We start from the raw sequence: 14097 nt of genomic DNA on the forward strand, positions 1-14097 counted from the left end.
ACACACACACACACACACACACACAATAAGCATACAGTTAAACTACACAGAACATAATCATACATTATCTCATCCAATGCTTTAGTGAACATCATCTAACATCTAATAACCACACACAATACCCCCCTACCTTTCCTCACATTCACAAAAGAACAGAAGAGAACCAACAGCACATTTTCCCCCTCGTATTGCACTTAATGTTGATAACGATTGCACATTTCCCGTTAACTCATGCTGTAGTTAATAACTTCTGTATTGCACAATGCCCAATTGCACACTACCATATCAAATTTACATAGTAAATTCTGTATATACAAAAAAATATTGCACGAGTACCCTGTCATTGCACATCTTATAACCATAATGTTAAGTACCACAAGTCTAATTTAGTTATTTTGGAGGTACAGATGGAGGTTCAGTTCGTACCTTATCTGTTATTCATTAATTTGATTGAAGCGGCACAAATGAGAATTTGTACCTTTTTAATCTTTCAGTTTGGTACCCTGTAACTTCTGCCTGAAGGCATCAGCTCAAACTCACTATATTTTGAGATCCTTACCGCCTCCTCAAAGAGCTCCTGAAGAGGAGTTGGTGTCATTTGGCCAATTATTTTACTTTTTATCAAGTTTTGGAGCTGTGATTTTGCTGTGACCGGACAGGTTATCAAACCAAGCCATAATGCCATAATGAACAATAGATTCATGGTTGCCCTGTAAAACAGTAGCATGATAGCTTTTGTTTTATTTACATTAAGTGGCAGGTTATGCCTGATGCACCACTTTACTACTTCATCTATCTCCTGTTTATAGATACCAGTGTCTGAGTCTTTTGTAAGTAGCCGTATCATCTGAAAATTTAATAATGTGGTTATTTCTATGGAGTTTTCTGCAATCATTTGTGTGTGTATAATAAAAAGTAACTTACTAAAACTTAGCTACCATCATTTAGAAAAATAATAAAACAAGAAATAATTCAAACAATATATGCTACAGATATACAGAGAGAAAAGGCTGTGATTTTCCATATCATTCACCTCTAACTTCCCAGTGATGCTATAACCAGCTAACATACTGAAATGTGTGTGCCTGTTATGAAACAAGTTGATAATGTCCATGCAAAGAATGAATTAACTTCAAGAGACAGTCCAACATGTGGAGCTACAATATTTTGTGTAGACTTCCTGGAGGCATGTGCTCCCCTGAGTGCCATCTGCATGGTTAAATCACCTGATCGGAGAGATGTTGAACATCTCTGTGAACACAGAGCAACAGCTCTCATTATTCTAGAAACCGATCTTTCTTACACCTACTCTTATGTGTGCTAGTGAGACTAATCTGTCCTTCTGTGGACAATGTTGTCAGTCTAAGCCATTACAAAGTTTTATCACCCAGTTAAGCTGCCTACAAATTTAAGTTATGAAGGTCATTGATCTATATTTTTTGCACGCTCCCTTCTTGTCACTCCACCTCTTTATATTTGCTTTGTTTTTGCAGAGCACACCGAAAACACGTCGCCCAAGGCGTCCTCTCTCACGTGTGAGTTTGGGGATGATGACGGCGAGATCAGCATCGCAGTGCCTCAGCCCACTGTGTGCGTCAATGGAAGCCATGCTTACAGCAGTCAACCCCTGGACCCCGGCTCAGGAAAACCCGCAGATTCTCTAGGCCTTGGCCTGTTGCAGAAGTCTTTGCCTCTCTCCATGTCTCTGCAGAACCTCAGACCTCCCCCCGACTTCCCCAAGGGCTCCGTCGGAGATGGGCGCCGCTGGTCTTTCGACAAGCCTGGCGAGGAGGAGAAGGCGGCCATAGCGGCGGCCTTGGAGCAAAGCGGCCCCATGCTGGGGGATGAGGAGGAGCAGTCGGGACAGGCCGCTCAGCCTAAATCCGCCTCCTCCTCCTCTTCTATGGCGGAGTCGGAAAGCCAGGGGAAAAAACAGAGGAGGAACTTGTTCTCCCATGGGAGGAGTGAGTCTGCGGGGAAAGGGCAGAGTCAGTCCAAGGATGAGTCTGAACAGGCCCCAGCTGCCACTGAGGAGAAACACAAGGGATGGTTTGGATCAAAGGACTCGCACAGCAAACCCAGGTGAGATACACACACACACACACACACACACACACACACACACACCCAACACACCCACACACCACTAGAGGTTAATGTTGCTACCACTCCAACAGATGATGGAGTATTATTATTTCAACATGAATATGGATTGAATCCAGAGGGCCCAGAACTGCTCAGGAGACTTTGCATCTCCTTCATAAAAATAATTATTCTTTGGTTTATGTTCCAACACTTTCATGCTCACAATTAAAAACAAAAGTCTTTATTTGATAAGCCACATAAAATTACAGATAACGTTATGATAAAATGCAAACCAATACAACAACTACCATTTTGCCCACATACGTAGAGCCTCAAAAAATGAGGCCCATGAGGCTGATGGACGTTGTCTCCAGCTGTGTTCACGTCCCTCTCTAGCTCCAGGTCTCAGTCTCTGGTTACAGCAGGTAGCTGCAATGCAGATAGAGGAGAGGAGCTGCTCCGGTGAAATTAGCTCCATCAAGCTAAGCTCTGCATGGTTCAGTGATGATCAATGTCCTTCTGAAATATGATTGTGGGATATTAGTGTGTGTGTTTTGTGTGTCTGTGTGTGTGTTGTCAATGCATTTGTAATGTGTATGTGTGTGTGTGTGTGTGTGTTTGTGTGTGGGGGGGGGGGGGGGGGGGGGGGGGGGGGGGGGGGGGAAGAAAATGGGAGGGAAGAAAACCCCGTCTAATTTTATTTCCACTTCTAACACAATCACGTTTTTAGTGGGTAATTTATCTGGAGGGTGTCACCTGCTGTACTGTATTCTCTCTTGTGCTGCTCATCTTGTGTGTTGAGTGCATTGCTCCTGCAGTTTGTATTGAAGTCTTATATAAAATGAATCCTTATTTCAGGTCTATAAGAACCCTTAAACAGCAACTTTTCATTTTTACTTATATTGATTTACCGCCCAAGACAACAGTATCGTAACGTTTCTTTACACGGAGCGTAAACAAAACATTGAACTGTAAAGCACCTGCTGATTGAGGCAAGGTCAGCTATTCTGGACCATAGTACACTCAATACCTTTCTGCCAGTGCTGTAACTATACATTTTCACAACCTACACACCCACATGCTTTCACATCTTTGGGGAAAAGTGCCAAGTTGGCCCCGGTACTGCGAAGTAATCATTACACCCAGCTGCATCAACTTTTTATTGCAAAATATTCCATCACGGGCCAATGAACACACACAAGAGGCACAGAGATAAATGTTTGGGATGTGGGTTGGTGTCAGGTTTTCGTTTTGGTTCAGTTTAATATGATTGCAGTTACTGTTAAACCCCTATTTTTGGAATTGTTCAAATTTTGCCAAAATCAAATTCCTTTCAAAGGGGTTTTAAAACTGCACTAATCAATATTTGATATTAGCAAGGGCCACAATGGATTAGAATGACTACTTGTATTGTGAAAGCAGCTGGTAATAGTAATGAACCCACAGTGTGTAACTGACTCTGCTGTTCTCTTTAGACTCTATGGAGTGCTGTAGTGTCTTTACGCTCATTGTTGTGGTTCAGAGACGTGTCTAGCAGCAGCAGACAGACAAGGAAAGCCTAGCCTAGGTCAATATAGTGGATCATTCAGCAGGTAAAGAGCAAGAGATTTTCCTCAGGAGATTGTGGAGACCAACACAGAGCCAATATTGGACGTATTCATCAGGTCGAAGAAACTGTAAATTAATGCGTATGTTGCTCTGACTTGAGACAGAAAAGGCTACTGTAGTTGAGCTGTGTGAACAATCCACACTAATTAAGAGGACTTTGTGCCCTTCCTTTCACAGCCTGGTGGTGTCACCTAAACTAGAGCCCAGCACTGACCCCCACCCATCACCTTTCCCACCCAGGCACCACCCCCCGGGTCCCCCTGTAGATCCTGCCTCTGTGGTGTCTCCACTGCATCACACTAACCCCTTCTGCTACTCACAGACCACACCACCTGCCATGTCCCCCTGCAACCCTTTCTTCTCTCTCCTCCAGCACAACCCTTTCTATGACAACATGCTAACCGCTCAGCCCATTAAACCTTCGCTGCCTCCTCTGCCCTTTCTCTCCAGTTCCCGGCCCCCCATAGTTCAACTCTTTCCGCAGGCGAGTAACCCTAACCCCAACCTGGCTCAGGACAAGCTAACCACGGAGGGCTCCGTCATTGGTACAGATGCGAAGAGCGAAGCATTAGCCAAAGATGAGAAACGGCCTCTTCCTCCAGTTCCCATGGAAGAGGAGAAACCTTTAAGCATGAAGTTGTTAAACCCTATTATGTCTGCCGGGGAGCTGGACCTGGATTCAGAGTGGGATGAATCCTTTGAAGCGTTTGCAGCTGGCAGGCTGCAGTCTCCTGAGGATCTGACCACAGACTGCAAAACACAGCAAAATACACCAAGTGACCATTCACTGGAACACTGCAATGATAAAGGAGCATCGCTACCCATAACAGATCAAAACACAAATGTAAATGACGCACTACATCATCTACCTTGCACAGAATTTGTATTCGAAGCACATAAAAATATCCGCCAGACAGCCAACACTAACACCTATCATCTTGACACATTTGCACAATTCCTTGAGACAATCCCAGAGCACACAAGCTTTGAGAGTGACAACTTAGCTTTGAATGCTTTCACTAACTCACCAAAACTGGATGCATGCACTGAAACTAATCACGCTAACAGTGCTACTAACACAAAAGGTTTAACCGACACTAATATGCATCAAGCCCCCTGTCACTCCTTTTCAGTAAAGCTCAACAGCAGCTCCCCAGATCCTGGTTCTTCGGGTCTCGGCAGCTCAGCAGAAGAGGAGTTCCTCTCTTGTCTCTCTTCTTATTCGGACAAATTCTCTGCCTCCTCCAAAGCTGAAGCACAGAACTTTGAAAGCAACATCCTCTGCTTTGAGAAATCCTTTGATTCATCTGTTGAAAAAAATGTAAAACCCTCAGAATTGGAAGATGGCATTACTGACAAGTCTGATGGTCTGTCGTTAGTCGACGTAGCCCAGCACACTGTTATTCAGCACAGGGGTGGTGATGAAAAGCCAGATTTACACGGTTCAGAGGGGTCCTTGGCACAAGGGTCCCCAGCACTCACACATCAACAGCCTGTGGTCGCTGCAAGAGGGACAGGTGAGGATGCACTTACTCAGGCACCAAACCTTCCCAATGTCATATACTCTGACTTGTTACCAAAACTCTCAGAACCACAGCCAAAACCAGGCGTCTCTTTACAGCCTGACAATGAAAATGGAGAGAAAAGCATAGGGGGATTCAGCGGATCTGTAGAGGATTTTTCAAACGTGTTAAATGATTCCTCACGATCTGTAGGTAACACTACGGATGTGATGACTCATACGATTCCAATTAATAAACTCTGCTCCACACACCCATCCCTATACATCATAACCTCCTCCCCTGACGTGAAGCAGAGTTTGTCGGACTCTCCCGTTGAGAGCAATAGTTTAGGAGGGCAGGATGAAGGCCAGCGTTCTCCTATACCATTCAGGCTTTTTGGTGATTTCCTTAACACCAGTCACGTTGCGAGCAGTCCCGGCCAAGACTTTGACGACACACTTATGCACACTTGGGTGCCGGATCTGAGCACCAGCAGCTTTTCACAAAGCCTATATGTCAGCACCGACTCGCAGGATTACCAAACTTGTGTGTCTTACCCGTCCACCAAATCCTCCAGCGGCTCGGAGCCAAATGAGACGCTGCACTCTGTGAACTCAACGCTCCGCGGCGAGCTGAGTGAGATTGAGACGACTGCAGATGCTGCTTTGGGGCAAGAAGATCCCACCAGTGCTTGCAAGCCATGTAATGAAGAAATCAACCAGACCGGCCAATCGGAAGAATCCGTCCGTGGAGCCGAGGACAAGATGGCGACTCTTGAGCCAAGTTTCATGATAGGGGAAACGTTCGGTTTACTCCCTTCGACACTGACGGACTCTTACATGATCTGCAATCCTAGGAAGCTCATCGAACCAGGTGTGGTAAGCCAGCATGTGGTCTTAGGTGATGTGTTCTCCAAATGCCCTCATGGACAAAACGCTACGCTACACCGCTCCCAGTCTGAGGGCATACTGACACCTGCCTTTGACAGACCCCTCCTGCCCTCCTTTGGGAGTGATCCCGGTGCGATACAGGAATCGTCCTCAGCTCAGCCTGGCCCTGACCTCCCCTCCCTGGCCTCATTTGCTCCCTATCTCACTCCTCAAAGTAGTAGCTCCCCTGTAGCGCTCTCTTCCCTCCCTCCTCTTGCTAACGCTACGACGAGGTCACCAACCAGCACGGCACCAGCTGCGTCGCCAAAGCCAATTCTTCAGGAGACACAGCAGCAGCAGCAGCAGGCAGCCAATCAGCAGAACAGGTGAGGTTGCACATGCTCAGTGAAAAGGTGGAGAGGAAGCACTTTTTCCCACTTCCAGAAATCTCTATTCTGTCGTCTCGTCAGTTTCCCTTTCTGCCGCTCTGCTTCCGCCTGCTTTTCTTCTGTGCCGGCAACTCTCAAGGAGATCCTCCTTTTGTGGTGTGACCTTCTCTTTCTCATCACTTTGAGACACACACACACACACCAACACACACACACACACACACACACACCACACACACACACACACACACACACAAACACAACACTGGTGTTAACAGGACTCTCGCAGGTGTCCTGTGTGCTTGCTCTGTGGTAACGGAGGGGAAAAATAGCCTCAGGCCAATTAGCAGTATTATTTTGCCCTGATTCTTACATACACACCCCTTCCCTCCCAACACACAACACACGCACACACACACACACACACACACACACACACACACACACACACACACAAACCCCCTCTCTCCGCAGGGCCAGCTAGTGTTCTCACACAGCCACACTCACTTGCCAACATCTCAAACAGAAACCAGACTTTCTACGAGACAATGGAGGTGTTGTTGTGTCACTTATAGCATTTCCTTTTCACCTTGGGGTAATAACACATTTAACACAATTCTTCATGTTTGATTGCACCAAGACATGCAATTTAGTCTTTCAATTTTCACCAGTATTTCCTTTAATGAGGACTCTTGCACATGTCTAACTTCCTTTGATGCTTGATGACTAAAATGACGAGTTTCTGGGGATTTCAAATGGTTGATGGTGTAGCGTCCATGTGTGGTGTCATCCTGGAGGTCCAGAGGGCAATCTGTTGTGCTCCAATAATGTCTGTACCTATATTACCTGGGCTAAAAAGAGCTATATGTGACAAAGATTGTGGTTGCATGAATGCCACTGCAGTGGGTGAGTGGTCTGCTAAATGACAGATTTCCTTGTAAATGTAGGTCAGTGACACAGGAAACTGACACTTTCCTGTGTTATTGTAGAGCTGTAGTTTGAGAAGATCCTTCAAGTTGACCTGAACAAAGAGCTGGTATGTGGTTCTTTGTCACTCAACTAGCCAGCAGGCAAATTGGTTTAATTTAACATTTTGTAAGATGGTTAATTAGCTGAAGAGGGACTGTTTGAATGTTGTGATACTTGACTGTATTTTGGCAGTCTGGAAACTAGGGTTGTGTTGTGTGTGATTTTCTGAATAAAAGCACAGTTATAACTTTTTTTTCAGCTTATGACCCCTTTTAAAATAAAGTAGTCTTCTTGTGACCCCTGACCATAACTTATGCCCTCACTTATGTTAATTGTTCCCTCTCTAATTGTTTCATTTGAAGGATATTTTGGCTCAATAAAATGTAAGAATCCAGTATTTCATTGCACACATTTGAGAAAAGTCAGAGTTAACATAATATTTGTGTAACAGAGATACATTTAGCTGTATTTCATATCCATTTTAATCATCTTAAGATCCCTCAGATGTATCTTGGGGTCCCCTGAACGTTGCCAAACTCCAGGCTGGGAATCTCTGCTCTAAAAGAACATCTAAGCCTGAGTTATGACACAACATGCTTGTAGTTAGGTGGTGAATCGGAGTCCTGTGGTGGTATTTAAAAAATAACTAAATAAATAACAAAAAAAAATAAACCATTAAATGCTAATAAGCAGTGATTGTAACCTACACTAAAAATATGATATTATACATGTACAATAAAGGTATATTTTACAAGCATTGAGTACCCCTCATAGCCACAAGCTGCTATTTAGGCTAAATCTGTGAAAGTTAACCCTTAAAAGATTTTACTCTGAAAATCACACACTGCAAAAACCATTCCACAACATCCCCTTTAGTACTTTTCAAATAGAATCAGAGGAAGAAAAGACAAATTTATATTTAAGGCCTCTTAGTTGAATGGATTTTTTGATGATAATTTTTGACACATTGCTAAAAGATCATTTAATATCAATATAATATCAGAGAGCTGGAGACCTCCAGTATGGCAGCCAGTCACCTGGAAGTCTTCTGTGTAAAACTAAAAAGCCACAGAGGCCTTGTGATATGAAGTGGGATAGCTGACTGTGTGTGTGTGTGTGTGTGTGTGTGTGTGTGTGTGTGTGTGTGTGTGTGTGTGTGTGTTGTGTGTGTGGTGTGTGTGTGTGTGTGTGTGTGTGTGTGTGTGTGTGTGTTTGTGTGTGTGTGTTTGTGTGTTGTGACCCCCCCTCCAGCCCCCACCCAGTGAAGCCCCTGACCACTGCCATGCCGGCTGAAGAGAAGCGGACGGAGGGCCGGTCAGTGCTGGCCACCGGCCTGGAGAAGCTCAAGTCCACCATCCATCCAGGGAGGAGCAGCCAGCCCAGCGAGCAGGACACAGACCGGAAGAAGGTACAGTATCTTCTTATAATAATGATGATAATAATAATAATACTGCAATACTGCCCTACAGAGGCAAACAACAGTAACTAAATGTATGTGTTTGGGTGAATGAAATTACACTTCTGGTAATCTAACAAACGGGCTCCTTTCACTTCCTACACAGCTCCTGCTTGTTGACTTTAATAAGCCTGACAATATTAATGATGATAATAGTAGTAATACTAATATCTTCATTAAACAGCAATAAGTTGTAAAATTGCAAATTTAGGAAGTCATCGAAAATAAGTGAAAATAAAAAGGTACTGTATAAAGAAGAATAAGCCAACGTTTTATAAACATATTTTTTTTTTTTTTTAAACTATCTTCATAATGTGTACTCTTAATTTAAGTTAAATAGATTTTAGGCAGGTTACAAGTTTGATTTCAACATTTTCTGCTTCAATGAGGATGCAGTTAGACAATACATTAAGTAAAAGTGATTAGCAGGTGATTCTTGGCTAGAATTGCATTATTTATAATTTTACAAATTATAAATGACATTGGTGAGTTTTAAATAATAAAATCGGTGCAGTGATGGCCAGCAGGTTAGAGAAGCCAAAGGTGCTGTTTCTCCACCCTGAAGACAAAAGGGTTAAAAAGAGAGATCTGTCCTGTACATGAATATTTTTTGCTTTTACTGTTTGAAACCCTATTTCTTGGGATGAGTACACCAACATGTTGTTACATTTCTGATTTCTTTGGAATAAATTAACATGAGCAGCAGTTGCCACTATGGCTGAACTAAGGGCTCCACCTTTCATCAACAGGGAATCCTATTGGGCCTGTCCTGATTTCATTCTTTCCCGATACATGGGCGCCGATATGATTGGTACTGTGATATCCAGCCCCTCCAGGACTTCGGAATGTCGCCACCGCGCCAATTCAACCAGTCACTGTGACTTTGGTGCGACTCGCAATTTTGACCCATCACTGCACATTTTTTGCAAATTTGACCAATAATCAGAGTTTATTGTAGGTGCAATGATAAGTTAACATCCAATAAGTCCTTTGTCAAATCGTAGGAATGTGTGTCCCAGGCCAGGATAGGAAATTAACTACCAATGTAAAGATCAACAAGCCACTGACATATAGTATGTTAATATTTGATTCATTCAAGGAATTATTTGTTGTCTTTTTCAAATTATATACCAATATTTGTAGCATCCTAAACCTTTTTGGTAAGGTTATTAGGAAATCTCAGCCTACAGTAATTTTATTCCCCCCAAAACAAGTTTCCTTTTTTATATTTAAATAACTATACTAAAAGAATTGCAACTTTTTTTGCAACTTTCTCTGTCTCCTGCAACTTCATTGCAACAAACAAAAAGCATTGCAACTTTTCTTGCAATTTTTTACAAAAAGCTCCCTTAACATCAGGCATTTTGGGCTGCAACAATGTCAAAACAAGTCTGCGTAATCCTGGAGGGACTGGGTATTCATTTACTGCGATTCGATAGTATTGAGTATTGCAATTTTATTTTCCTTCTTTAAAAAACAACAAAAGTTGAATAATATACTTCTAGAGACAATTTATCATGAATTTTAAAAACAAAATGTTTTCTAAGAACAATGCAAATCACATGTCAGTCAGTCAATCTGATATTCATTTATTTTGTAAAGAAGAACATAACATGGATTTTCTGCTTTCATCAAACCGATATGATGTAGTCACCGTCGGTGGTACTGCATAAACAGAAAGTATTTAGGTGAATCATTGGTAAAACGAAATCAACAAAACATATTGATTTAAATGAAAATAATCGAGGATACATGTGATTTTTGATTAATTTTTTTTCTTCCACCCCTGAAGTCCAATGAAAACACATCGGACTGTTGTTATCTTTGTCACACGCTCATTCTTCTTCCGGTCTGTGTCCAGTCTGCGGCCGAGGGCGCGGGCTCGTACTACCACCTGAACCACAGCGAGCTGGTGGCCCTGCTGGTGCAGCGGGAGGCCGAGCTGCAGAGGCAGAAGGCGGAGTTTGAGCGTCAGAAGTCTCTGCTGGCCAAGCGGGAGGTGGAGCTGAAGAAGTTGAAGCCGCAGGTCAAAGATCTGGAGGACTACATAGACACGCTGCTGGTGCGCATCATGGAGCAGAAGCCCACTCTCCTGCAAGTGCGCTCCAAGTTAAAGTGACGAAGGGGGAGGGGGAGAGTTACCAGTTGTGTTCACTCGGTCCTCCACAACAGCTCTTTAGTCTTTTCACTGCTATGCTGTCCTTTTTGATACAAATATCTAGGCACTGAGAGATGTCGAGGCCATGTTTTCCAGCCGGCATGCTTTAACTGTGCTGAAACACACACGTCCTGGCAGAGGGCTTCGGTTGGGGCGGTTCTGAATGTAGCGGGTCCTCAGGTTGTTTTCAGGTTCACACAGCCAGGTGGTTTCGAGCTCACAGAGGAGAGCCCAGATGCTTCCATTTTGGGATCCTGATTGTAGAAACATTGATTCCTCCTTTTCACCTCACTCCTATCACTTTATCACAAAAGAGCGGAACGGTAGAGTTTCAGTCCATGACACTGTATATACAACTAACTCCTCACAAAGTTGTTTTTTTCTCCAAAAGTGTTGCAGTTCTGTAGAGAAAGGAGAGCGACCAACTTAAAGGGCCACTCTGGTGGGTTTGCATGTTTCACACCATTATCCACAAATTGCATACACTTTAAGTAAAGGCTGGGCGTTTGTGTAGCGTACACCGTCAGGTTTAGATTGATTTTATACCTTTGAGGCAGCCATTGGTTTCACTTCATTTCAGGGCACCTGCAGCATTGAACTCAATTTGCAGAGACCTGAAGCCAGCTCAAGACCTTTTTAAAAAATAGTGCAACATGCAAGATTCAGTAACCAGAAAACCTCGCTGTCGAGGTAGGTCTGTCTTTTCCTGCAAGTTGACTAATTGATAAATTGACTCATTATTCCAGCGCTACTATGTTGTCAGAAAATCAATAAAGATTTGTAAATCTGGTTGTATCTGGCAGCAGCAGTGGTCTTTCAAAACCGGCCTGACTCACAACTAATGAATTACACAATGGTATCACATCACTGAAGTACAACACAATGTTCACTGCAGGGGATCTGGAGCAAGTTTCCACTTATGATTTTTAATGCTCAAAGGAATTGTTCGATGTTTTGGGAAGAACGCTTGTTTGCTTCCAAGAGTTGGATGAGAAGATCGACACCATTCTCATTGTATTATGAAACATTGATCTGTTCCTGATAGAACTGAAACCAGTGGGATCATCTTTACGCATGCTTTGTAAACTAGTCTGCGTTATTTTAAAGTATATACAATATTTGGTTAATGAGGTAAATTCATGCAAAACCACCAATACGTTTCTTATACAGTAATGGAGTTGTGCTTGTGATTGGCATCACTTTGTCCAGATAGTTCTTATGTTGTTCTGGATTGACACTCTACAAAATGTTCCCTAATAAATACCCAGTGCTCTGACTGGTTTTAGAAACTACAGCTGAGCGGTGTGAGGGTTCAGCCTTGTCGCGGGCGCATCACTGGGAACGGAGTGTAGCTTCTGAATGTTCAAAAGTGTTCTTAGCCAGCAAGTGGATGCTTTTATTTTCTACGCTCGATAAGCGCTGTTTATCTTTTGCTTGCGTTCCTGCTGTTTCCCCTCGTCTTCTTCTTCTTTGATTTCTGTTCTTCGGGCATGTCTTGAAATTACCCACAATGCTCAGCCACACAAGATAACTTATTCCTGTATGGGTCACGGTGTTATCAGGTGAAGACAGTATCACTCGGTATCAAGATCAGCCATCACAGCTCGTATGATCTCATGCTTCTGCCTTCCCGTGTGTGTGTGTGTGTGTGTGTGTGTGTGTGTGTGTGTGTGTGTGTGTGTGTGTGTGTGTGTGTGTGTGTGTGTGTGTGTGTGTGTGTGTGTGTGTGTGTCAGGGGCGTAGCACAAAGTTCTGTAGAAAAGCATTTGCTATGGGCTCCTCCCCACATCCACAGCTATTCATTCTAGCATCTTCTTGGGCCCTTCGCACATGAGGGCCCTGGGTACTCGGTCCCCTTTTCTCCCCCAGTCCGACGCCCCGTGTTTGTGTGTGTGTGAGGAATAGCTGCGAACATGCTGCTTCTTGACTGCCCTCCCTCAGTGTCTGTGTGTCTGTCACATCCGCTTCTGCTCCACCGCATATCCTTACAGCTTCCAGGTGTTACAAAGGGATATATACTGCAATTTTAGAGCATATATGCCGTATTGAAATGCCAAATACTGCCTTATTTTATTTTGTGTTTGGCGCTCGTCAAGAATTGAGCACTTAATTTTGCTTGTCGGAGCTTGAGGCAGGTTTTGGAGAAGAAAAGCCATCTGTTAGCTGAGAGAGTTCACTTCTTTTCACTTCTTTTGTATGCTTTGTTATGATATTGTTTAGATCACTGCACACAGATATATTGTATGCATACCAATAGAAAATGAGCAGAAATAGTGATTTCCTGTGAAATGCCAAAAAAATAGCCTTGAAACTTAATATATGGAGCAGATTGTTACACCATGAAGTATTCTGATATGATGCCACATTTAACAGCGTCCGTGGATGTTCTTGCACTACTTAATCGTCAGAACATACCTCTACTGTATCCGTCTGTTGATATCAGTCTAGTTAGATCTTCTTCACACCGTACTGCACTTTCTAATCGCTCTGTGACTTAAGCACTCGGCCTACTTTGACACCACAACAAGGGTTTGCCAGTTAGCTTGAAGCATACAAAAACATCCAAAACCGTCTCGTCATCTCAGTTCTCCTGTGTGCGATCGCAATATCAAGTGCATAGACAGCTGTAGAGACATTTTAAATGTGACTCGGCACTTCAGAAGCGCAAGAATAAATGTCCTCTTCCATGTCTTCCATTTTTATTTAAGTTTAAACTGATTGTATTTTGTCCTTATGAGTGTGTAGCCGGTGGAATGTGCAGGTAGTATGTGAGATTGGAAAGTTTACAATTCGTGATGCAATTCTGTTTCACAAATTTTGTATATTTAATAAAGAATATTTTGTGTTTCTTGCTCACCATATGTTTGGTTGTAAATCTTTCTTTGGGCTGCATTTGTGTGTGTTTTCCCACAGGATAGGATATGATATAAAAAGATATAATGAAATTATATTGAAACCAAACTCTTTGTTGCAGGGATCTTCAACCTTTTTTAGACCAGGGACCCCTTAGCTTAAACGAGACAGAGTAGGGACCCCTACAGAATACATTGTGTACAATTGA

General features: G+C 43.2%; 1 protein-coding gene across 1 annotated transcript in view; it reads left to right on the plus strand.

The window, feature by feature from the left end:
• Positions 1-12104, plus strand: part of rab11fip5a (RAB11 family interacting protein 5a (class I)) — a 33080-nt gene extending 20976 nt beyond the window's left edge. The window contains exons 3-6 of the mRNA XM_032511023.1: positions 1494-2082; positions 3871-6450; positions 8674-8830; positions 10740-12104. Coding sequence (XP_032366914.1) covers positions 1494-2082; positions 3871-6450; positions 8674-8830; positions 10740-10997 — 3584 coding nt within the window. The 3' untranslated portion in view covers positions 10998-12104. The remainder of the gene's footprint in view (positions 1-1493; positions 2083-3870; positions 6451-8673; positions 8831-10739) is intronic.
• The last annotated feature ends 1993 nt before the right edge of the window (positions 12105-14097 follow it).

The sequence above is a fragment of the Etheostoma spectabile genome, unplaced genomic scaffold, assembly GCF_008692095.1.
Source record: "Etheostoma spectabile isolate EspeVRDwgs_2016 unplaced genomic scaffold, UIUC_Espe_1.0 scaffold314, whole genome shotgun sequence".
Taxonomy (NCBI): Eukaryota; Metazoa; Chordata; class Actinopteri; order Perciformes; family Percidae; genus Etheostoma; species Etheostoma spectabile.